We start from the raw sequence: 26,551 nt of genomic DNA on the forward strand, positions 1-26,551 counted from the left end.
AGATAAATGCGAGGTGCTGCATTTTGGGAAAGCAAATCTTAGCAGGACTTACAGACTTAATGGTAAGGTCCTAGGGAGTGTGGCTGAACAAAGAGACCTTGGAGTGCAGGTTCATAGCTCCTTGAAAGTGGAGTCACAGGTAAATAGGATAGTAAAGAAGGCGTTTGGTATGCTTTCGTTTATTGGTCAGAGTATTGAGTACAGGAGTTGGGAGGTCATGTTGCGGCTGTACAGGACATTGGTTAGACCACTGTTGGAATATTGCGTGCAATTCTGGTCTCCTTCCTATCAGAAAGGTGTTGTGAAACTTGAAAGGGTTCAGAAAAGATTTACAAGGATGTTGCCAGGGTTGGAGGATTTGAGCTATAGGAAGAGGCTGAACAGGCTGGGGCTGTTTTCCCTGGAGCGTCGGAGGCTGAGAGATTACCTTATAGAGGTTTACAAAATTATGAGGGGCATGGATAAGGTAAAAAGGCAAAGTCTTTTCTCTGGGGTTGGGGAGTCCAGAACTAGAGGGCATAGGTTTAGGGTGAGAGGGGAAAGATATAAAAGAAACCTAAGGGGCAACTCTTTCACACAGAGGGTGGTACGTATATGGAATTAGCTGCCACAGGAAATGGTGGAGGCTGGTACAATTGCAACATTTTAAGAGGCATTTGGATGGGTATATGAATAGAAAGGGTTTGGAGGGATATGGGCCGGGTGCTGGCAGGTGGGACTAGATTGGGTTGGGATATCTGGTCGGCATGGACGGGTTGGACCGAAGGGTCTGTTTCCATGCCATACATCTCTATGAGTCTATGACTCCATGACTCTAAGACCATCTGAGGATCCTAAGTCCCAAATGTGGATGACCAAAGCATCCAAGTTTAATGGACATATTCTCTTCGAGACCAGCCGTACTGCCCAGACTTTAGCTGCAGTAGTGTCTAAGGGGAAATACAGGTCAGGGCAGCTTTGTTATACTTTGTGAGGCCTCTCCTTGGGAGAGGACACAGAGGATTTGCTTCACTCTGGTTATTAATCATAGATAGATTTGGAAATGTTCTGAAATTGTAGACAGTCATAAATTTGCTTCAAAGTGAAGTGTCACATCTCCTGCTTCTGTTAATCTCGTTTTCCTATTAAGCGGTTTCAGCTCAGTACATTTGGATTAAGTGAGTGAACAATATCCTGTCCAGGATCTTCCCGTACTCCCCACCTCCTGTCCTCAAGAAGGGTCTGTGCACTGTTGCTGTCCCTACCTGCACCCCCCGACCCCCCGACCAAATGCACATATGTTTTATCCACTCCCCCCGCCGATGGTTGAGAAGATGGGATCTCAGTTTTAGTGCAAAGGAGACACAACCGGGGTCACATCTAATCAAAGGAGCATACCGGACAGAACAGCAAGGATGAGTACTGACCAGCCTCCAGTTAACTAAAGACACGTGGCACAGAAACTAATGAGAAGCAATAAAAGACAAATGAAAGGGATTGATTTAAAATGTCACTCAGCTCACTATTGCTTCTATGACATGGAAGAGTTATTACAGAATTAAAGTATGCCTTTAATAATTGACAAGCCTGCTTCATTATTCATTCTGAAGCAGATTAAATCTTTCGTTTCATTGTTTTTGCACCATTTATGAACAGAAGAGATTTTAGTAACAAGAAAAAGCAATTAGGCAATCTTGCCCCATTTCCACAGATCGCCCACCACTCATCAACCACCCTCCCAAAAGCCCCACCCCAAGTCTCTTCTCCCCTCAGTTCCCAGGAACATGTCCCATTGCCAATTTGAACTGATCAACGCTTCTACAACTTTTATTGATTACTAATTCCACACGATGAAAAAGTTTTGCTTACTTCCCTGTTATTCCCAACTTCCTTATTTTCATCTTGTGGCTCCTAAGGTTTGAAACCTTCACCTTACCGATTAATTTGCCCAAATCACTTTGGTTCTCTCTTTTCATAATTGTGAAAACTTGAATCAGAGCTGAAAATGTGTTGCTGCAAAAGCGCAGCAGGTCAGGCAGCATCCAAGGAACAGGAGAATCGACGTTTCGGGCATAAGCCCTTCTTCAGGAATGAGGAAAGTGTGTCCAGCAGGCTAAGATAAAAGGTAGGGAGGAGGGACTTGGGGGAGGGGCGTTGGAAATGCGATAGGTGGAGGGAGGTCAGGTGAGGGTAATAGGCCGGAGTCTGGTGGGGGCGGAGAGGTCAGGAAGAAGATTGCAGGTTAGGAAGGCGGTGCTGAGTTTGAGGGATTTGACTGAGACAAGGTGGGGGGAGGGGAAATGAGGAAACTGGAGAAAACTGGAGTTCATCCCATGTGGTTGGAGGGTTCCCAGGCAGAAGAGGAGGCGCTCTTCCTCCAACCATCGTGTTGCCATGGTCTGGCGATGGAGGAGTCCAAGGACCTGCATGTCCTTGGTGGAGTGGGAGGGGGAGTTAAAGTGTTGGGCTACGGGGTGGTTGGGTTGGTTGGTCCGGGTGTCCCGGGTGTCCTGGGACCAACCAACCCAACCACCCCGTAGCCCAACACTTTAACTCCACCTCCCACTCCACCAAGGACATGCAGGTCCTTGGACTCCTTCATCGCCAGACCATGAAGGGGAAGAGAGGGATTGAGCAGTTTAGGCTTATCCCGTTTGGAGTTCAGAAGAATGAGAAGCAATCGAATTGAGGTGTATAAAATGCTCCAGGTGATTGACCAATTAGACGTAGAAAGAATGTTTCCTTATATGGAGCATTCCAGAATGCAATGTCCTACTTTAGGATAAGGGATAACAGATTTTAAACAGAGATGAGGAGAAATTGCTTAGACCATAAGACATAGGAGCAGAAATTAGGCCATTTGGCCCATCATGTCTGCTGCGCCATTCAATCATGGCTGATATATTTCTCAACCCCATTCTCTTGCCTTCTCCCTGTAACCTTTGATCCCCTTACCAATTGAGAACCTATCTATCTCTGTCATAAATATACTCAATGACTTGGCCTCCACAGCTTTCTGTGACAATAAATTCTAAAGATTCACCACTCTCTGGCTGAAGAAGCTTCTCCTTATCTCTGTTCTAAAGGGTCTTCCCTTTAATCGAAGCCTGTGCTCTTACGTCCTAGTCTCTCCTGCTAATGGACACATCTTCCCAATGTCCATTCTATCCAAGCCTTTCAGTGTTCTGTATGTTTCAATTACATCCCCCCACCCCCCCACCCCCAATCCTTATAAACTCCAATGAGTATAGACCCAGAGTGTTTAAATGTTCCTCATATGTTAAGCCTTTTATTCCTGGGATCATTATCATGAACCTCTACTGGACGGCTCCAGGGCCAATACGTGTGAGATATGGGGCCCAAATTGCTCACAATATTCAAAATATTCTCAGTGTGCCAGCAGATTGGCAAGTTGTCTGCATAACGCGTTTTGTTGAGAGAGCCAGGTAACTGAAGACCAATCCAGCTTACTTTTTCAGTGAACATCATCTGGAGGCCAGAATATGCCATTAAATGCAAATGTACCTCGTTGACTAACTTTTGTTACCTGTACTAAATTTCCATGAGAATTTCTACACTTTAAAAGGCACAATATAAATGCAAGTTCTGAATGTTTCACAGGATAGGTGAAATGGACCGAATTACGCCATCTTAAATTTGATCAGTTGCAAGGCAAAGGTTTCTTATGCTCAATGCAATAAGGGGGTCTATATATTCCAATGACTGATCTTACTTTGGTTGCAATTAGACAAGAACCCCCCAGGTCATCTTCTCTACCTATCGCATTTCCGATGCCCCTCCCCCAAGTCCCTCCTCCCTACCTTTTATCTTAGCCTGCTGGACAAACTTTCCTCATTCCTGAAGAAGGGCTTATGCCCGAAACGTCAATTCTCCTGTTCCTTGGATGCTGCCTGACCTGCTGCGCTTTTCCAGAAACACATTTTCAGCTCTGATCTCCAGCATCTGCAGACCTCACTTTCTCCTTGCAATTAGATAAGTCAAGGCTTCATCTTTGTGACCACTTCACTCAAGTGATTTTTTTTTTGTCAGGTTCAAAATAGGTTAGGTAGGAGTTTTGACGTGATTGGGAGAGGTGCAGGGTACTTTAAAATAATGGAGTGATCCTGAAGTCCTGCCAAAAGTAATAGGACGATATTGTTTGAACCTTTCAGCCCAGCTGTTGGCCAGAATGATTGGTTGCCTGGTTGTTGGGAGGGAAGACCCATGTTGAAAGGTATTGGTCAGGAAAGAGCAAGAGATCATGAGTCAATGTTGTAGTATGGGTTGGGCTGTTTGTTCATCACAGGGAGGGAGAGATTACAGTATGTGACCTTGGTGAAGATAGGGGAAGCCTCTTGGCAGAAACACTATGGCTCCTCTTGGCCCACAAGCAGTGCTGGAAAAGTATCCAAATTCAAGATCCAGCAGTTATCTCATATCAATTTCCAGCACTGAGTATTTGCATTGGGAGCGGGAGACTGGAAACTGGATGATTTCTGGGTCCGAAACCCACCCTTTCCGGAAGAAATCATTTATTGGGATTTCCACACGGTGATCCCATTAATGAGAATGAAGACAGGTTTTTTGTCCAATTAATGGTGGCAGGCGGGATCTTGAAACTAGAGGGCAATCAGAGACCATTCAATTTATGAAGGTCTCTGATAACAGTGCGTAACTGCCTCAGTGAAGGATATGTAACTGAGAGGGCAACTTAATGTGAATGTGTCCTCTCAAAGTGACAGAATATAGGCCACCACTTCATAGAATCTCTACAGTGCAGAGGATAGCCATTTGGCCCATCAAGCCGACACCAATCCTTCAAAGAGCATTCCATCCAGACTCACCCTCGACCCCAACCCTGCATTTCCCAGGACCAATCCAACCAGCCTGCACAACGTTCTGTGGGAGGAAATCAGAAACTCCAGAGGAAACCACACAGATACAGGGGAAAGGTGCAAACTCCACATAGACAGTTGCCTGAGGGTGGAACTGAACCTGGAAGCATGGCGCTGTGCGATCCATTGTGCCACTGTACCACACATGAGCCAACGTGCCGCCCCACTGTTGGGGGATATCTTTCTACAAGATGGTCTTCAGTATTACCCACGTCTAGGTAGGGAGACAGAGCCGGTGAGCCAACTTGGAGTGTTGCTAGGTGCACAAAAAATGCTGTGGAAATTAAACTTTTGTCAGACTTGCACAGGGAAACTCGAGACTGACTAGAACGTTTTAGTCGGATTCTTTGAATTACTCATAAAACGACTCCTGCTGAGTAAAAGCTGCCTCTCTGTGAGACGGGGAGTCCTGCCAGGTCCTGAGTTTATTTGGTAAATATGGCTGACACTAGGGTTGGGAATGGGAGACCGGCATGCTGTTGTTTTTTGAGCTCCATGAGTCCCCGATCTTGACTTCAGTGGAAAATTTCACCCCTGGGTTTCTGCGATCCTGGGAAATCTGACTCACAGACCCATTAAAGTGAGTTTGAATTCACTAGATCATTAGAGATGTGCTGGTTTTGCATTACTTTGTAAAAGTAATGAGCACTGCTGATATGTGGCTCTGGATAACTGCACAGTCCTGAAGAAGGGTTATACCTGAAATGTTGACTTGTACTGAAACGTTGACTTCTCCACATCCTTTAGTGGTTGCTGTATTCTTCCAGCCACCTGCTTGTCTATGTTGTCTGGATGGCTGGTTTGCAATGCAGAGTGCATGATTCAAGGTTACCATGAAAAACTTCCCTTCTCAATCTCTCCCCTTGCCTGAAGCGTGGTGACCCTCAGATTAAACCACCATCAGTCATGTCTCTCTCTCTCTCTCTCTCTCTCTCTCTCTCTGTCTCTCTCTATCTCTCTCTCTCGTGAGACAGCAGCCCTATGGTCTGAAGTGTCTATGGCAACCTTCACCTTTGTTTTAACATAGAGCACACTGGGTGAAGGAGATTTGGGAAACTGGGTTGAGGGTGGGTACTATTGTCCAAATTGAAGTGACAGGGTAATATGGAGTGACAACAGGGGATTGTGAGAGGCAAGAGTAATGTTATTTTGCTAAATTATGTTAGAGGCTTTGTTATTGTCTTCGCAAGCCAAGTTAGACTGTCGAACTGGTTCATCTCTGTACCTAAACTCCTCTCACAATCCATCATGGCCCATGTAATACAGTGTGAGCCCAAAGCCCTGTGTGGGAAAATAAAAATGACACCACATGTGGGTTGTCTGCATTTTACCAGGTATAAAAGTGCACAGGTTGGATTTTCCTGAACTTGGATGAAATTTTAACATAGAGAATGAGAAAGAAATGAAGTTTTGTGGAGAGTGAGCTATAGAGAATGAATTTTCGAGGCAAATCTATTCTACATGGTCCCTATTCCTGATGAAGGGCTTTTGTCCGAAATGTCGATTTTCCTGCTCCTCGGATGCTGCCTGACTTGTTGTGCTTTTCCAGTACCACTCTGATCTATTCTAGGAGAGGGCAACTGAAAGACTTGGAGAATATGAGAGGGATAACGAGCTAAGGTCAGATTTAGTAAGTGCTGTACATAGAGACAGGCACAAAGCAGATGTTGAGAAATGACAAACAGGAAGTTTTGGAGAAGGGAGATGGAGAAAGAATAGGAAAGAAGAAAAGATGGAGAGAGAGAGACAATGATTTACACAGAATGGAAAATACTAATTGCTGGTGTTCTTTGTTTTGTTTTATCATCGCAATACTTCGATCGAAAACTTTCGAGATGGTGACAGCCACAGACTCAGGTTCACCAAGTTTTAAGCTGGGCGGTGAAGAGCAGAACTGACAGAGAGCAGCTATCAGCCTTCTGCAAGTGACATGTGATGTGTATGTGCTGTCAAGAGTTTGTGGTTCATGAACATTTGATATGAATGTATCACAACTGTGCCGCTTTCTGTGGATTTGAAAGTGCTAAATGTCATCATATGCCCGACAGGATGGCAACTCCCCTCCCACAGAGGATCCCAGCTAATGTCAATGAGGACGTTTAGAGTGAAATGTTTGATTTTCCTTCACCCGGCTTTAGCACATAGAGTCCTGAGCCTCTACTCCACTCTGTCTTGCTGCCCCTGGGGAGTCAGTGAGAGTTGACGGCAGTCAGTATACATTCTGTGCCAGATGTTGGCAGGAGAGAGCTGGCCAAAACAGAGAAGAAAACTGTATTTATATTGTCTCTTTTAAAGTTGGAAATCTCAACTTAATTACAGGAACATAATCAGACAAAATTAACACAAGTTAAGGAGAAAGGCATTCTAGGGAATTTTCTTCCCTGGAAAGTAGTGGAGGTTTAAATTTAGTCAAAGTAGAGTTAGATAATGCTTACTTTTATAGACAAGAGAATCTGGCACTGTTGCTCTGTAAACGCGGAACTCTCTCCAGTACTATGTGGTTGAGGCTAACTGCAAAGATACATTTAAGATGAAACTTTGTAAAAATATAATGGAGAACACATAGAAGTTTTTCTTGAAAAGGTGAGTTGGAAGTAGACTGGGTAAAGACTACCGCAGAGGAGTTCTTAGACTGATGGCCTGTTTTTGTGCTGGAAACTCTGTTCAACTGCAGTTCTCCAGGGCTCATCCTATTCTTCAACTACAAGTCTAGACAGCAAGTGCCAATTTATTCAACTGTGAGAACTATCATCTATATACAAATCCAGTCTTTCACTATCTCTCCCTGTAGTATCTGCACACACAATTTCTATGAGGGGTGAGACAGAAGAAGGATCAAACGCAGAAGCCCTGACAGAGTCTGTTGAGAGTGTGGTGCTGGAACAGCACAGCAGGTCAGGCAGCATCCAAGGAGCAGGAGAATAGATGTTTTGCGCAAAAGCCCTTCATCAGGAATCATTCCTGATGAAGGGTTTATGCCTGAAACATGGATTCTCCTGCTCCTCGGATGCTGCCTGACCTGATGTGCTTTTCCAGCACCACATTCTCGACTCTGATCTCAAGCATCTGCAGCCTTCACTTTCTCCTGGCAGATTCTGTACCCTATTGTACATAAACCAATTTCAAATCCTCTACCAGCACTCCCTCTGAGACTAGCAACTTATCACTAACTGATTATGAACTCTGGGATGTCTGTGCTATACATGATTCTGCACGATACCTTGAAGTTTTAGTAGCACAGAACTCTGGTATAGTGTTAGCTGCATATAATCAATTCTGTTTGCATCAGAAACCTTGTTCCCATGAAAGCTGGATAACGGCTGCTTATAAACAAGATTTCAGGCCTTCATAAACAATGCTTCATTAAAATGAACAGCAGCAACATGTGCACTGAAGAATTTTTAATCTCACAGTCTACTCTCTACTCACTAACAATGGAGGGATACTGCAGTCTTAGGACTGGAGTTATATCCATTCAGTGAAGATGTACCTCTAATGCACATAATACTAGGATATTCCATGAGCAATGTGGGGTTGCATTAATGCAGGAATGGACGATTAATAGTCAGACGATTATTCACCACGAGTTGGTTTACTTCACTGATAGTATGGTGCTGTAATGCATTTAGTAGCAAATTGTACATAATCAGTGGAGACTTCTATGACCACAATCTCCACATCACAGCTTTGTCCATTGATATAGATTTTCTAAGGGCCATCTTTGCTGTAAAAAGATTCAGAACTCAAGGGGTAATTAGCCTCCTGCGAATCTCTGTCTGCTGGAGTGCCTCAGGAGGGTTATGCTGAAAGTAAACACATGAAGAATCCAGTTAGTTCAGCCTTGTTTTATCTGCTCACAAAAAGGGGTCAAGAATATACAAGCTTGACTTTACACTCTGCACAAAGTACAGCAGGCACTGGGGAGGCAGAGGTCAGCGTGTTGATGCAGAGGTTAGTATCAGATTGGTACTTTCTGTGAAACGCAAGTGAGCAAAGGGAGTGATTGCAAAGTAAGATCTAAATGTGAGTAATTTATATTCTTATTTAAAGGAAATGCACAAGTCATTCGAAACCAGCAATTACCCCTTGGAATGTTTAAATTCTCCTCCCAGCAGGTGAGGACTCTTTAATAAAGAATCTCTGGCTGCAGATGGCTGGCTTAAGTTCCATCATTAGTTTGTGTGTGTCTGTGTATGTGTCTGTGTGTCTGTGTGTCTGTGTCTGTGTGTGTGTCTGTCTGTGTGTCTGTGTGTGTGTCTATCTCTGTGTGTGTGTATACGTGTGTAGACACTTCTGGATCTGTATCTCTTTCTCTCAGTACATATGTGTGTCTTTGTGGGTCAGCCTTTGTAAATCATGCAACCCCTGCACAGAATCTCTACAGTGTGAAAACAGCCCCTTTGGTCCAAAAAGTCCACACTGAACCTCCTAAGAGTAACCCACCCAGACCCATTCCCCTTCCCTATTACTTGACATTTACCCCTGACTAATGCATTTAACCTACACATCCCTGAACACTGTGGGCAGTTTAGCACGGCTAATTCACCTAACCTGCACATCTTTGGATTGTGGGTGGAAACCGGAGCACCCGGAGGAAACCCACACAGACACTGGGAGAATGTACAACCTCCACATGGGCAGTCGCCTGAGGCTGGAATTGAACCCAGGTCCCTGGCACTGTGAGGCAGCAGTGCTCACTGTGCCATTGTAAGGATGTTTATCTGTCAGTCTGTGTCTTTGTGTTGGTGTGGGTATGTTTCTGATACTTTATTTGAGCTCATTGCAGTTCTCTGCCTGAATCACTTTCCTCCTATTCTAATTAACTTCAAAAATCTCCTAGAAAGCCTGATCTTTCAGTTCTATTCTTCCTCCTTGTTCTTGTGTGCAGGCTGCCATTCCTATTTGTACAGCTCACGAATATTGAATTGATGCAACTTATTGTGTGTGTATCTAGCTGAGTGTATCCATCTCTGTCTGCCTTTCAGTCAATGTGACCTTGTGTGTGTGCAGCTGTTTATTTTTGTGCTGCATGTGGGAATGCGTATGTGTGTGTGTCTGAGTGCATATATGTGGATATTTCCATTTGGGTGTGTATGTGTGCGCATGTGTATGCACGTGTGTGTGTGTGTTTATATGTGTAGGTGTGACCGAATGTGTGGCCATGTGTGTGTGTAGATATGTGTGTGAGTGTGACCATGCGTGTTTAGCTCGGTGTGGGAGAGTATGGCCATGTGTGTGTGTAGATAGGTATGTGAGAGTGTGGCCATGCGTGTTTGCATATACGTGTGTGTGTGTGTGTGCGTGTGTCTATTATTACTCACCCAGCCCATGCTGCCTCCATCAGGATATGCAGACCACGTTGAGGCAGTGAGCAAATAAATATCTGCTAACTAACACAAAATCTTCACCAGGTTTCCATTCAGATGCAGGCTCTCTTGTCTAACCGATTGCTCAATTAATACAGGATGATTGTTCTATTAGGGTTAGTTTTCGGCAGTGCATCTGTCTTCAGGACCTCACCTGAGGCATCCTGAACTCACTTTCCCTGGCAGCTCTCCAAGTGTCAGAGAGAAGAGTGTTTCATCCTGTGTATGTGCTGGATTGCAGCCAAGATCCCCAAGGCCAGTTACATCCCTCCACGGAGAGAGGAGACTTTCACTGCATCTGTCTCAGTTGGACAGAAGCCGAGGTGTTGTCGTTGAAAGGATAGAGGGACTGTACCAGTCATTTACATCACACAGAGAGAGGAGGCAGCTCGCATCCATCTGTCTGAGGAACTGAGCCAGATTGATGAATGGGCAGTCTTGAAAGCCAGTGTCCCGCCTCGATCTGTGTCTGACCTCCGCCTTCATTCCTGTCACCTTGTGTTTGCACAGTCAATCACATTTCACACCTGTCTGGGACTGCAACATCAACTGAAATCATTAAGAACATTTTCAATTAGAAAATTTAGTTAACAGAACCTGGATTCTGTACTGGCACGCTGTTTGGTGCAGGAAATAACAGGCATCAGCACTGACTTTATATCTGAATCTGTTAGGGATGTAAGGGAAACATTAGCAGTGATTGTAGGGATTGCTGAGCTGTATTGTTCAAGGGGAGCTGTGCATTGTGTGTGAGCTCCATTTTGGGAAGTATCAGACAATGCATTGTAGTGATGTAACAGAGAGAGTTCTTGGTTTGGGGCAGAAACAATCCAGAAATCACTTTTGTCTTTCCTTTGTGGCTCAGAACTTTTTGTGAAGGCTGTCTCTTTTTTTTAAAATTGATCATAGACTGTGGTAAGACAGAATGGAAGTGACTGCCGGGATGTTCAGCTTCAGCCTCCACCAATCTATCTCTGAGTCAACACCATAGCTGCATTGGATTGAGTAGCTAAATTGTAGCATACCATAACCTTCTCAAGGACAATGAAATCTGGGCAATAAATGTTGACCTTGTCAGCAGTGCCCATATCTCGTGAACAAAAGAGAATGATAATTAAGCCGAATGCCCAACGCAGGATTTGGACATTTAAATATTAATGTGTCTTGGAGAATCAACAAACAGCTGTATATAGGTTGCTCCAACGTGATGAGGGCAGACATTAACTACAAAACTGGTGAACTCTGAGACCAGGGATCACTGTTGTCAAGAGGTTAAGTGAGAGAACATGTGCTTGTATATCCAAGCCCTGATGTCTCCGCAATTATGTTGTAATGGTGCTGTTGTATCTGTAGCTCTCTACTCCCAGCCAATGTGTCACTGTTAACTGGGATATGTAGTCTACGTGCAATAACGTGGAAGTTGGTTGTGATAAACTCTCACATTTTAACGGGCTTGTTATTTTACTTACTGTGTTAAACATAAGTACATCTCGGTACATCCTGTACATATGTCAAATGCACAAACCCATGGTTGTCAGTTAATCAGTTAGAGTTGATGATGATGATGCTGTGTGGTGAGATGATGAATGGATCTGATTGGGCACTGCGGCTCAAACATGATAGACCTAGAATTGACATTTGGCACTAAGTAAGCAGACTATGGCGGATTGGTGATCCAGTACCTTTTCCAAGTTTCTCTGTATTGAGTTCTATTCCAGATAAACATGTGGGTTAGTGGCACATGCAGGCCACTGAGCCAATCTGATATTCCGGAAGATCATGATTACTCCATAATCCCACCTACCTCCAATAATGTCGTACCACGTTCTCACCAAGAACCCATCAACTGTGCCTTAAGAATGGTCAAAGAATCCGTGTCCACCTGCCTTTTGGGGATGAATGTTCCAAAAACACTCAACCCTCTGAGAGCAAAGGTTTCTCCTCATCTGTCTTCAATGGGCAAACTCTTCTTTTCAAAGACAGAGCCCTTGTCTTTGATTCTCCCTCAAGAGAAAACATCTTTTCAATATCCATTCTTTGAAGACACCTCAGAATCCTTCTTGTTTCAATCAATTGGTCCATTACTCTTCTAAATCCCGGAAGAGGATTCTGGATTAGAGTGGTGCTGGAAAAGCACAGCAGTTCAGGCAGTTTCCTGCTCCTCAGATGCTGCCTGAACTGCTGTGCTTTTCCGGCATCACTCTAATCCAGAATCTGGTTTCCAGCATCTGCAGTCATTATTTTTACCCCACTAAATCCCAGAAGATACAAACGTAGCCTGTCTTATCTTTCCTCATTAAACAACGCACCTGTTCCAGGTATTTTTCTGGGAAACATTTTCTGATCTGCTTCCAATTCATTTACATTCTTCCTTAAATAAGGAGACCAACACTGAAGGTGATTTTCCCAAATGGGGTCTAACCAATGCCCTGTATAGCTGAAGCATAACCTTCCGACTTTTGTATTCAATCCCCTTGCATTGATCGATAACACTCAAATAACTTTCCAAAATACTTCCTGTACCTGCATTCTGTACTAAGCTCCAGTGATTCATGCACCATGGTGCTCAGACCACCCTTCCCACACACCCTGCATCTCAGAGAGCTGCAATTTCTTATTATTCCTACCACCAAAGTTGACACTTTCACACTTTCCCATATCCTACTTGCCCGATCTTTGCCCACTTAACCCATCTGTACCCACCTTATTTACTCATCACAACTTTTTTTCCTACCAAATTGTGTCATCAGCAAATTTAGCAACCATACCTCTATCCTTTCATCCAAGTCACTTAGATAGATCGTAAAAGGTTGTGCCCTTAGCTCTGATCCATGTAGCACATGACCTGTTATGTCGCCTGCCAATCTGAAAAATAGACAAATTTATGCCTAGTCTGTGGCCTTTGGTAGCTAACAAATTCTGTATCCATGCCAATATGTTATCCATCAACTACATCATGAGCTTTTAATTTATTTTAAATGAGATGCACTCTATGCCATATATTGGTGTACAGGCTAGAGTCATAGAGTCATAGAGATGTACAGCATGGAAACAGATCCTTCGGTCCAACTTGTCCATGCCGACCAGATATCCCAACCCAATCTAGTCCCATTTGCCAGCACTTGGCCCATATCCCTCTAAACCCTTCCTATTCATATACCCATCCAGATGCCTTTTAAATGTTGCAATTGTACCAGCCTCCATCACTTCCTTTGGCAACTCATCCCATACACGTACCACCCTCTGCATGAAAATGTTGCCCCTTAGGTCCCTTTTATATCTCTACCCTCTCACCCTAAACCAATTCCCTCTAGTTCTGGACTCCCCCAACCTAGAGAAAAGACCTTGTCTATTTATCCTATCCATGCCCCTCATGATTTTATAAACCTCTATAAGGTCACCCCTCAGCCTCCGACGCTCCAGGGAACTTCCCCGCTCTATTTACTTGTTTCCTAAAATTTGACACATAGTCCAAATATGTGATCCCTGAATTCTGACTTACCAATTTCTCCTTAATCAATCTTAGTGGTCCTCTCACTTCATGCCTCAAAACTAATTCAAATTGACTGAATTTGGTCAATTAATGTGGTGCATCTCTAATCGCAAAAAAGTACAAATGTAATTCCCTTATCATCTGGATAGTCTTGACTATAAGGTCCTCAAAGTGGTCTTTAATGTCTGATGCCACCTTTCTAGCATGTGACTCAGGATGGTATGGAGTAGTCCAGGCTAGTAAAAATGTTTTTGTTATTTCAGTTTGGGTTTATTTTACCCGTAAATGACTCCCTACTGGTAGTTCATGCGCCACTCGCAACACCTTCTTTCTGTAACCCACTGGCAATACAACTTGATGAACTTCTGCCAATTTCTCAATTTCCTGAATATGTAATGTTCTCCATTTCCTTAGTAAGACATCATTTCAAAGGTAGTAGCATTCAGGGATACATTCAGATTATTTTTTCCGTGTATGCCCTTTGATACAATTGCTTTAAACTTTCATCTTTCTGCTGTAACTCAGTTCATTTATCTGAGCTAAAGATATCTGCTTTATCATCTATCTGCTCCTGTTTGTGCTAACCATCTGATCGAACAGGGTTTCTGCTAATTCCACTTCAACTTTCTTATCTGTTCTCTTTGATCTCTCATGTTTCAACTGGCTATTTTGTGACCTTGTTACCACACAGTGGGGAAAAATCCCAGGATATGTGTCCTGCAACAGTTCAGTTGGGTTTCCACTGGCTTTTCCACTAGCACTCCTAATGATGAATCAGCTATATGGTTAGCAAGGACACATTGTATTCCTGGAGCTGAGAGTTTGTCCAGTACTCCTACCAAGACCTCTCCATTCTTCACTGATCACTCTAACCTCACTCTACATTATTGAACGCTTCTTGTCTCACCATGAATTCCCATTACTAATACTGGCAATAATCCTTCAGAGGTACATATTTCCTCAACTTTCACCATCAAAGATGTATCTCTTAATATTGTAACCTCTTTACCTGCTGCTCCTGGAATAAAATTTACCTTCGTAGGTATATGGTTTAAGAATATCTGGCACTTCCTCCTTAACCAATCTCTGGCCGGCTTGTACATTTTGATGCAGATTTCTAGCCTCCACAATGCTTTCTGTTAACACTCCAACAAAACTCACTGGTTTATCCTTTTTTCCTACATCTGGCTTCCCATTACTTTTCTTAACCCACCAACACTGTGATTTATTGCAGTGAAAACACCAGAGCTTTTTAACTTCTCTTTCCCCGTCAAGGGTTTCCTTTTTACCCTGTGGTGTTATTCTTATGATCTTCACCGAGATCTACCTTTAGCTTTCCACGTGAGGATTTCTCTTTTCCCCAATTTCTATCCCTCACGGATTGAAATTAATTTTGGAAATCAAACTTTGACTTATGGACCAACTCATAATCATCAGCCACTTCAGCTGCTAACCTGGTTGTTTTAACTCTTTGCTCTTCCACATGCATTTGCACTACTTCAGGAAGTGAATTTTTGAACGCCTCCAAAATGATCATCTCTCTAAGAGCTTCATAGATTTGCTCTATTTTAAATGCCCTTATCCACCTATCAAAATTATTTTGTTTGATCCTTTCAAACTCAATGTAGGTTTGACCAGGGTCCCTCTTTAGATTCCTGAAACATTGCCTTCTTGCACAAGCTCATATACACTTAAAATGGCTTTCTTCACCTCCTCATGTATCCAGATACCTCCTCTGATAATGATGCGAATACCTCACTAACTCAACCTACAGGTGTTGTTTAGATCAACAAAACCCACATGGTCACTGGCACTGCATTTGTTTAGCCACCTTTTCAAATGAGATGAAAAAGGCTTCCACATCCATCTCATCAAATTGAGGCAATGCTTGAATTATTTGAACAGTTTCTCACCAGGCTTTTGGCTCCCATGAGTTTGCTCATCCTCACTTTGTTGCTTATCGAGCTTACCTTCAGCCTTCATCTGCGTCCCTTTAAGCTGATGTTTCTGTCCAAATGCCAACTTCTGAAGTTCAAACTCCCTCTCTTTCTTCCTTTCCTCTCTCTCATTTTCTCACTTCTCTCTCTTCTTTCTTTCTCTCTATTTTACTTTTTGTTTTGCTAAACCAATAGTTTTTTTTCTATTTCCTCTGCTTTTAATCATAATTCAAACCATTTCATTTCTGTTGCCCTTTCCTTGTCTTTTGTCTCTTTCTGCTTCATTTTCAATTGAATTTTAGCCATCTTTAAAGATTCGGATGGTGTTTCCAGCAAATGTAAATGCTGAGTTATTGCTGGAATTATCTCTCCTTTCCTCACGGAAGGAGGCAGCTCCAACCCCCAGCTTGTCTGCTAATTCCAGCAGCTTGGCTTTAATCCCCTCCTGAAAAACCCCCAAGGTCACTTCTTCCACCCCCAGAAAACTTTTGGTGACTGAAAGAGCCATTGCTATCCCAAGCACAGTTTAAACCAAACGAATTCAACACATGAAACAAAAGACACTACCACTCACTGCCTTTGAGTCAAGCACCCCTAGGCCCAATCCCGCAAAGAGCCCCCAATCTGATATGGGCCAGACATTTCAAGAAAGTAGCCTAAACCCTAACTTTGCTAGTTGTATTCAGCAAGTTTAGATGGATATTCCAGGACTGATGCAGCTGGCCCAACCAATTAGTTTTAAACAAAACAGAATACGTTTGCAAGATTACTGCATGAAACAGAAACAGATGAGAACAGAGTACCGAGTAACTTAACCTCTCAGAAAACCCAACAGATTGTTCCCAACTTAGTGATGCTTTTCCAAATACTTGCAATAATCTCCATAAACACCCCTTGGCAAAAAAGGCAAAATCAAACCTAGCCTCCAACAGGAGAGAGGTCAGAGAGAGAGAGAGAGATAGGGTCAGCATGGACCTGCTTCTTTGGGTCCAGCAGGTTCACAACTGGCTGCTTGCTAAAACCAAACCAAAAAACCCAAACCAGAGAAAAGCTGAGCTCGGAGAACTGGCCAGTCCCCTTTCATTGTAGGAGTATTTTTTTAAAAAACTGAAAAGCTTCTCCGAATCGATCAACCCCAGACATTTTAGAAACTGTGTCTTTATGACCACCTGAGAAAAAACAAGGACAACTTAACCTTGTGAAAGAAGCAGCATCATCATAATATTTTCTATGACCTCTGGCACGTGCTCTTCTGTAATATGAACTGTTGTCAAAACATCAATATTTATTTCCCTGAGTTTTCTAGCCTCTGTGGTATATGCTTCACTCTAGAGGTTTCGGTGCATATTTAACAACTCTTTTCTTCTAGCGAAATCTCTTTTACCTAATCTTATATTGATGACCCCTCAACCTAGGACACTAAAAATAGCCAGTTTTCATCCACTGTGTTCCATCCCTTCAGAATTTTAACGCCTTTATGAATGACATTGGAACCCAACAAATGCAGGTCCAGTTTTCTCAAGTCTGTCTGCATTTGCCTTTCGTCATACCGATTAGTGCTTTGTGAATCTGTATGTTAAATTCTCGCTATTACTTGAGCATTCATCCTCTAAAGTGTGTTCAAATCTGGTTGTACTGAAGGTTTATATAGATTCACCATTGCGTCTGAACTTTTATATTCTGTCGTTTGCCACAAACCAGTATTCCATTAGCTTTTATTTATGTCCTTTCTCTACTTAAGTGCATTAAGCATTTTAAATATCTTGTGAATCTGAACCACAAATCATTCTGCTTTTCCATATCATACACGCTTCAATCGTTTCACATGTATTTATGACTTTTCTCTTAACCAAAGTGTACTATTTCACACATTTGGACAGTGAATTCCATCTGCCACTTTAGGCACCTTATTATTATCCTCTAGCAGCTTTTGTTGATCCCCTTAAATGATTTAGTATGCCTCCTATTTCAGTATCAGCTGCATGCTTCAGACATCGAACAGAAGGAAGGAACCCATTGAGACATTGCTGCCCTCACTCCAGCCACTCTCAGATTGCCCTACATTCTACTGTATATATCCTTCTTTCTGGCCACTTCTTAACTCAATATGAGCTCTTCCCACATTCTGGACCCATTCATTTTTTCAGAGACATTGTGTGGCACCTTTTCAAAAGTTTTCTGAGCATCCATGTGAATGTCTACGGAATGTCCCCACCCCAATCTACTTTAATTGTCAGTCTTCAGACAACCTGAATAGGCTTCTAATTAATTCTTTTCATTGAGATGATTTAGTGAGTTCAACTTTAATTGAGGATTCCATACTTTGCACTTTTTCAAATATTAAACTATTGACCTCTAATTACTTGAACCTGCTTCACCTTAATTAAAAGTGGCCATTCACCAGTTCTCCAGGACAATTCCATTTTCAACAAGGGCCTGAAAAATAATGTGATATATTTCTTTGCACATTTTTCTCAATATATCTTGGCTGTATTGTTTCAGAAAAGCGCAGCAGGTCAGGCAGTATCCAAGGAGCAGGAGAAGGAGGGCTCATGTCTGAAATGTCGATTCTCCTGCTCCTTGGATGCTGCCTAACCTGCCATGCTTTTCCAGCAACACATTTTCAGCTCTGATCTCCAACACCTGCAGTCCTCACTTTCTCCTGTATTGTTTCAGAGTCAGGCACATTGTCCTCCATTACCTTAACGACTACTTTCCTTCAGACTTATTAAATACGTACTGACAGCATGCATACACAAGCTGGACTGCAGCAGTTCAAGTTGGGAAATTAGGAATGAACAAAACATCCTGACCTTGTCAATGACACTCACATCTCATCAACAAATAGGGGGAAAAAAACCTCATTCTGCTTTAAACCACTTTAAGATCTCTTCCCTAATATCTTTACTTTTTGTAAAAATTGAAGCAAAGTACAAGTGAAACATTTCATTTATCTTCTGTTAGCTTACTATCCTCTCCTCTCCAGGGTTCCACCACGCATTTAACAACTCTTCTTACTGATCTCATATTGTTCTATTTATGATGCTGTCCTCGTCCTTCCCCTTGCGTCTCTTATCTTTCAACTCCTTACCTCATTTTCTTGTATTCTCGCTTATATTTATTATTTTTATCTTATCTATGGACCACATATGCCCTTTTCATCAATTTTAGTTGGATTCTAGCATTATTATTTATCCACGTCATGAAGAATAAAGGCATTTTAAGGTACTCATTTCACAACTTTGTAATCTCATTTTTGATAATATCTCAATGTTGATCTATAGTCCTTGTGCCAATTTCTCTTCCCACTTCACTTTAGCTGACTCACTACTGACTTCCTAAAGTCTTCTCACTTCCAGTTTGGTTATCTTGCTATGATTAACTTTAACCCTTTATACTTTAACCTTCTGATCTTCGTTATTGTGCCCACTGTTTCATCCTCGGACAAGCCAAACAAAGACACACATGAGAATTCCTAGAGTTCCAACCGGAACTCTATCAACAAACACATCAAGTTAGACCCCATCTACCACCCCCTGAGAAAAGGAACAGGAAGTGACTTCACCACAGGAAATAACATCACCAACCCAAAGAAACCCAAATATATAAGTAGAAAGCAGGAATTTTCAGCATTGCTTTGCCTGAGACCCACTGAAGATGTTACCTAGTAGGGTAATGAAACATCTGGAAATGAACCTTCCAGCTCAGCAAGCAAACCTACATCCAAAACCTAAACCTGAGCTAAAATCTTATCAAAACTAAAGGGTGGGACGAGATCAAAACAGTATTGATTTGCATGATAATACACTTCTGCCCCTTTGATGGCCAACTTTAAAAAAGGAGAGCCCTTTTTCCATATCCAGAAATGCTCTCACTATGTTTTTTTCCCTATCACCTGTGATATTTTTTCAGCTGTTAACCACCACCAGTAAATTACCCATATTTTCCAATGGATTAATTTATATCTGAGGCCTGTTAAGTGCAATGCAACCTATTAAAGGTGGGGGAGAGGTAGGGAGGGGGTGAGGTGGCTTCAAACAGAGTGGAGTTGCAAGGGGAGATAAAGCACTCAAACTCCCCCAAAACAAACCTTTTTTAGTTTTTCTCTTTTTTATATTCAGAAGCTCTTACACACAACTCAATGTTTCTTTTAATCCCCCATCACGAAATTACCATGACTTTTCTTTGATTTTGGCTATTAACCACCATCAGTAAATCACCTGTGTAGCCAATTAGATAATTACACGCAAGGCCTGTTAAGGGCAAAGCCATCCATTATAAGTGAGGGCGAGGGAGAGGGAGAGAAATTAAATTAAATTGGAGTTGGGAGGGGGAAATAAAGCCCTCTATCCTATAAAAACAGCCTTTAACTAAATGCTCCAATGAGCATCAGCTAATTTTTTAAAAAATCATCTTTGATACGCATCCTGGTTCATTCTTAACAGTGGCAGTGTTCCATTCACTGGTCATGATTCAAGTCGCAACAGTTCCAGACTTGTGTAATAACATCTCTAAATAGGTTGATTAGAAAAATAGGTTAAATTAAAGCAAACACTTCAATCGAGAGCCCTCTTGTGAGGCAGTAGTAGTGTCTCTACTCCTGGACCAGGAAGCCTCGGTTCAAGTCCCACCTGCTGCAGGGGTGTGCAATAACATCCCTGAACAGGTTGATTAGAAAAATAGATCTTTTAAAAAAATGCATCCTGGTTCATCCTTCCATAAAACAAATTCAGCTTCATTTTTAGAAGTGGTAGTGTCCTCACCTCTGAGCCAGGAGGCCTAGATTCAAGTTCCACCTGGTCAAGAGTGCTGTTATAACACATCTGAACAGGTCGATGCAAAATATCTGTCCTGGTTCATTTTAGGAGGGCTCATGTGGTGCAGGGGTCGTGCCCCTATCCCTGGACCAGGAGGAAGGGTCCAAGCCCTGTCTACTCCAGAGGAGTGCAATAACATCGCTGAGCTGGTTGATTAGAAAACATTCAAGATTCATTCGTAAAGGGATCATTATTTACAACATTGTCAGAAGCTTCACGGAAGATTCAGGGCTTCCTTTTGACTTCTTTTATGAACTCACATTCATTCTCAAACAATGAACGAATCATTTAAAATCTCAGTTAACAGAGGTTCTGTTATTCTACTAAAGCGGCAATCCATTTTTAATTCTGATGGTATAGCATTCTCTCTTTCAACAAGATTGACAGCTTCCACCTTTCTTCATCATTCTGACTGACCAGAAGATATTATAATCTGCCTAGTTTGTCTAGTTCTATGTGTTTATGGTAGAGGAACTACTCTGTTGATGGAGGAAGTGAGGGACAGACAATAGAGAGGTCTTCAGTTGTACTGTAGATGGGTGGGGCAGTTGTGTGCATTGTTCAGTGGGTTTGCTCTAGAGGGCAGTATCTAGCAATGCAGCAGAGAAGAGGCACTGGTTTGAGATTTGCCAGTGGAGGATACTGTTCTGCTGTGAGAGAAAACACAGAGAATTTTAATTCTGTTTGAATGTAAATCCTTGTCAGTGATGATTGAGGCACAGGCATGGATGAATGTCTCCTTGTTTCTGTAGAAACTCAGAGCTGCAATGCAGATGGTAATGGGAACATCAGTCACATGGACAGGAATTGTGACCTGACAATAGAAACAACAGAATGTCTTGAAAGAACCAAGAACGTGTTGCTTCTGAGGAGAGCTGTGCTCAAAGTGCCTCCCTCTATTTGAGCTTCAATTGTTTTCGATCAGTCCCAACGGGATGTCTGTGAAGTGATGATTCCCCAAACACTTCATCATAAAGTGCAGATTCCCTTAAAGCTATCAAGAAAATGACTTCTCGTGTAGATTTGGCAGGGACAATACAAAATCTTGGTGCCCTTGTGGTGCAGTGATAGTGTCCCTACAGGACACCCAGATTCAACTCCCACCTGCTCCAGAGGTGTGTAATAACATTTTTGAAAACTTGATTAGGAAAATATCGACAACAATATCTTGCCTGGAATGGAAAATACTGGAAATATTTGATGGAACTTGGCAGCATTGTAAGAAAAATAGTCATTAGGGAACCTTCAACTTGATTCGATCTATTCTGATGAAGGGCCCAAATTGAAAAGTCATCCACTTGGTCTCTTGGTCAGTTTTGATTGAGCTGCTACCTATTTGGTTTCATTCCCACTGTGGTCGCTGCAGAGTGGAGGTCTTGAGATACATTGGCAGACTGAGCTCTGAATGCAGCTGCTCTGGCACCTCATCACATGCTGTGGAGCCAAAGGGTAGAAGGGGTGGTGGTTGGTAGTCATGTAATAATTACATAAAGGTGGTGACCTTTGCTGTAGAGCTTACTGCGCGCCCATATAAGAGAGCTCCCTACTCCCAATAAATGTTACCTGCTCATGAGCCACTCCCCAAAAAATATAATTGTTAGGTACAGGGAAAAGGGCTTTCTCTCCCTCAAGCCAACTCTGCCCTTCAGTAGGGTCATGGTGAGCAGATTATGGCCTTAATTACATTTTACTGCTTCTGCCCCTGCATCACCCCAACCAATAATCTTCAGGTTTTTTTGTTGTTCCAAAATCTAAGTCAGCACTGGCTCAGCCGCCATGCTCTGAGATGAACAGAACACTTCTGAGAGACAAACAACATGTTCACCCAAACTCAGTCTTAAATAGACGGCCCCTACTTTTTAAACAGCATGCCTAGTATCTCTGTGGAATGCAGATTATCCTTTGTAGCTCAATCATTGGCTGATGGGATAGATTCATCAATCCGCGCTTCACCAAGTTGAGCTACTATTGCTTTAATGTTGGATATTTAATCTCAACAATCAGAGCAGAGTCTTCTTTTTGATTCTCAGTCACTAATTGACACACCTCAATCAGAGGCTGCATTTAAACGTGTCAAGCCTAGTTTATTCCATTGCTCCCAATACTCATTTGGCCTGTGATATAAAAATCAGAATTACCTGGAAGAAAGTGAACACAGAGGTTCAGCATCCTCTGTCACTGGGCAGATTAAGGACAACTTCATTTGGGGGGATAGGGGAGGGCAAGGTGGGGGGGGGAAACAGGACACTACTTCAGATGATGTGTACACTCTCCTAATGAGGTAATTGAGTTGGTTGAATGCAGCAATTCGCATTCACTAGTCTCAGGGTTAATAATGGCATGTGTTTGATCTTCATGTAGCTCTGAATACAGTGCAGTTTCTCCTCTGGACCAGAAAGTCTGGGTTCAAGTCCTACCTCCTCCAAAGATGTGTCCTAACAATCCCTGAACAGGTTGAATTAGACAATATCTGCAGTGCAGTTTCTGACATTAAAGCATCAAGCAAATACCTCTGAAAGTAATTAATAATGCACTTCCTTTCCTCTTGAATTTGCAGCAATCTCTCGGGTAATCATCTCACCAGCCTTTCTTGGCAGCCCTTTCGGACTCTGCGCCTCGCCCAGCTGTAAGTACAATGCCATCAGTATCTTACAATCTCAGTTAAATATTCTGTTTCTCTCCTCCGAAGGCTGATATGCAGTTTTCTAATGAGACATTACCAACTCCAGTGTTTCACATCTCATCACCTCACTCCTACCGACTCTTCCAAAGCAGAGTTTTATACCTGTGTGGTAGCTGAGAGGCTCAGGAGTTCTGGCCTGTGCTGGCCATCACTACTCTTCCAGCATTTCCCTCTTACTTCCTCCAAATCCTGGAATGTGTTGGAGTTTAATTGCAGGGTAAAGGAAACCTCTGATGGTTTAGTTACGTAGCCATCCGTAAGTGTGAGCCCAGTCAGACCATATGTCTTCTACTGGGATGATATGAAGTACTGATTACGTTAACCTTGCTCTCAAGAGTCCCCAGTCATACACCTTCCTATGGGAGTCACTGGAGGCGTAGGCACCTGGCCTGTTTTCAAGCCTAGGCTTATTCAAACCAAGCATGTCATCTCAACTGCTGCCCTCCCTAAAGCAGGCAACTCCACACAGAGAATGGCCAAAATGGGACAGGGTATTGACAGGGTATTGACTCTGACCCACATCAAGTAGGAAATGCATTGTGTCTCCAAATGGGTCCTCCATTGGGGCTTGTGAGAGGTCATTTGTAACCATCCTTTTTAAAGGGTTAAGTACTCCACTAACCAATGACAGTGATGCTACCGAGCCATATGATGGTGGACATTGAAGTTACCCCACCCTGAGTTCATCATGTGCCTCTGTCACCCTCAGTGCTTCCTCCAAGTGTTGTTCAACATGGAGGAATATTGATTCACCTGCTGAAGTTAGGGTGGCCTGTGATAACCAGCAGGTTGTTTTCTTGCCCATGATTGACCTGTTGGGCTACAGAGCCAATGGTGAGAACTCCCAGAGCAACTCCCTTCTAACTGTGTACCATTGTGTTGCCACCTCTGCTGGGACTCTGCTGCTGGTGGGACAGGACATATCCAGGAGTGGTGGTGGTGCTGCCTGGTACATTTTCACTAAGGTATGATTTTGTGAGTATGACCACCTCGGTCTGTTGCTCCCCCAACTTTGACAATAGTTCCCAGAAGTTAGTGAGAAGTAGGTTACAGGATCAGTGTGTACCATTGTCGCTTTTGGTGCCTTGGTTAATACAAGGTGATCCATCTAGTTTCATTCTTTTAATCAGAATTTATAACAGTTATACACAACAGAATGGGCTTCATAGACCATTAGGACAGACCAGGTAAAGATGGCAGCTCTTCCTTTCCGACTGGGCATCACATTGACTTTTATGAAAAGGAAGTAACTGGCACACCCCTGATATTGTGGCTCCCAATTGTTTAGTCACCCTCTGCTTCCTGTGTCAGCATCTTTACTGTATCACAGTGTCCATTTATTCAATGGGATACAACAGCAGTGCCAGTCTGTGAGCTGGAACCAGTCTGATTCCACTAACTCAGTGTCTCCATTTATCCAGTCCACATTTCCAGGATGGAGGTCATTATATCTGAATGATGGGCAAGTGGCTGCTTGTGCTATCACCAAGATCTCCTGGGCCCCTGTCCAATGCAGGGCCTCTTGGTGGCTACTGTTGATCCCATTTGTCTGTGGTACATTGCCCACTCGGCCCAACTCATGGTGATTAATCAAATTAAAGGCCGATACATTTTAGACCTCAGTAATCAGTTGGGTAATCAGGCGAAGTTACAATTCCAGTACAGCAAGGTTGGTACCTGTGCATTGTATAGGCTCACCAGTCATGCATACAAGAGTTCATAAGAGTCTGTATTTCTATCTATTGTGGGCTTTTTCATTGGTGTTTAGGGGATGGACATGACGACTGACATTTGTTCCATCTCCCTAACTACCCTTGAACTGAGAAGCTTGCAGGCCATTTCAAAGGGCAGTTGAAAGTAACCACTTTGCTGTGGGTCTGGAGTCACATGTAGACCCAACAGGATAAGGACAGCAGATGCCATTCCATAAAGTGCATTCATGAACTAGATGGGTTTTAATGACAAGCATGGGGTGGGACAGCGGCCCAGTGGTCAGCACCGCTGCCTCACAGCGCCAAGGACCCAATTGCACCCTTCGGCGACTGACTGAGTGAAGTTTGCACATTCTCCCTGTGCTTCTGTGGGTTTCATCCAGGTGCTCTGATTTCCTCCCAAAGCCCAAAGGTGTATTGGTTAGGTGGATTGGCCATGATAAATTGCCCCATGGTATCCAAGGATATGCAGGCTAAGTGGATTATCAATGGGAAATGCAGGGTTACTGGACGTTGATCTGGGTGGGATGCTTGTCAGAGGGTCAGTGTAGACTCGCTAGGCCGAATGGCCTGCTCCCCCACTACAGGAAGTCTATGAATCACAGTCTTAAGGCATTATTACTGAGACCTGTTTTCAATTGTAAACAAAAAGCAGACATATGAATTGATTGGATTCAAATTGCATTAGTTGCCATTGTGGGATTCAAAGTCATTCAAACAGGATAGAATCAGGGGGCCTCTGCATTATGAGTTCATATGACCTTATAACTGCACCACCGCCTCTCCAGCTCCTATGATGCAGGCTAGTGGAGTGACCAAAATCACAGCCTGACATGAGGTAGACTCAGCTTATAGATCCTCCTGTACAAGCCCTCACCACCGAGTCACTCATTTTAGCTGTGCCTGTGGGGAGTCTGACTTTGAGGTTCCATTCCATTGCCCTGAGCCATGATGGAATGAATCAGATTGACAATCAGCTTGTGTTGGGTATGGAAATGATGGGAAATTCTGATCTAACCTTCTTGACTCTCCTTGAAGAATAATTTCTCTAACCGTCTCTAACTCTGCCACTCTTTTCCCAGGATTCTGGTTGGAAACCTATTCAATTGTAGCTGTGAAATCCGCTGGATCCAGCTGTGGCAGGAGGCTGGTGAGGCCCAGTTGGAGCGGCAGCAGCTGTATTGTAAGACTGAAAGCTCCAGCATTCTCCTTTCCCACATGAACATCCCACAGTGCGGTAAGTAACATTCAGAGTCGGCGGGGAAGGTGGAGAATGCTTCAAGAAATTTTAACGCAGCGTTAGCTTTTGGGAAATCCCATTCTAGCTCTCTGCATTTTGGGTACAAAGAAACAGGGCAGAGGTGTATGGGGATTGACTCATCGCTCCTTTTACATTGGCCTGGATAGAGGTGGGAATGGCGTATCACAATCTGCCCACTGTGTACGAAGCCCAAGTTAGGAGTGTGATGGTATACTCTTCACTTGTCTGAATGGGTTTAGCTCCACCAAGCTTGACACCATCCAGGTCAATGCAACCTTTCTTGACAGGCACCATTCCCTCCACCACCGATGCCCAGTAGCAGCAATGTGTATACTATCCACAAGATGCACTGCTGAAACTTACTAAAGATACTTAGACAGCATCCACCTTGGGGCAGCACGGTGGTCA

At 43.2% G+C, this 26,551-nt stretch overlaps 1 protein-coding gene across 1 annotated transcript in view; it reads left to right on the top strand.

Moving 5' to 3' along the window:
* LOC122540954 (NT-3 growth factor receptor-like) overlaps nt 1–26,551 on the top strand; it is a 741,002-nt gene that overhangs the window by 345,762 nt on the left and 368,689 nt on the right. Inside the window, exons 4-5 of the mRNA XM_043677305.1 lie at nt 23,045–23,113; nt 25,965–26,119. Of these exons, the coding sequence (XP_043533240.1) occupies nt 23,045–23,113; nt 25,965–26,119 (224 nt within the window). The remainder of the gene's footprint in view (nt 1–23,044; nt 23,114–25,964; nt 26,120–26,551) is intronic.

This window comes from Chiloscyllium plagiosum, chromosome 36, assembly GCF_004010195.1.
Source record: "Chiloscyllium plagiosum isolate BGI_BamShark_2017 chromosome 36, ASM401019v2, whole genome shotgun sequence".
In the NCBI taxonomy this organism is placed as follows: Eukaryota; Metazoa; Chordata; class Chondrichthyes; order Orectolobiformes; family Hemiscylliidae; genus Chiloscyllium; species Chiloscyllium plagiosum.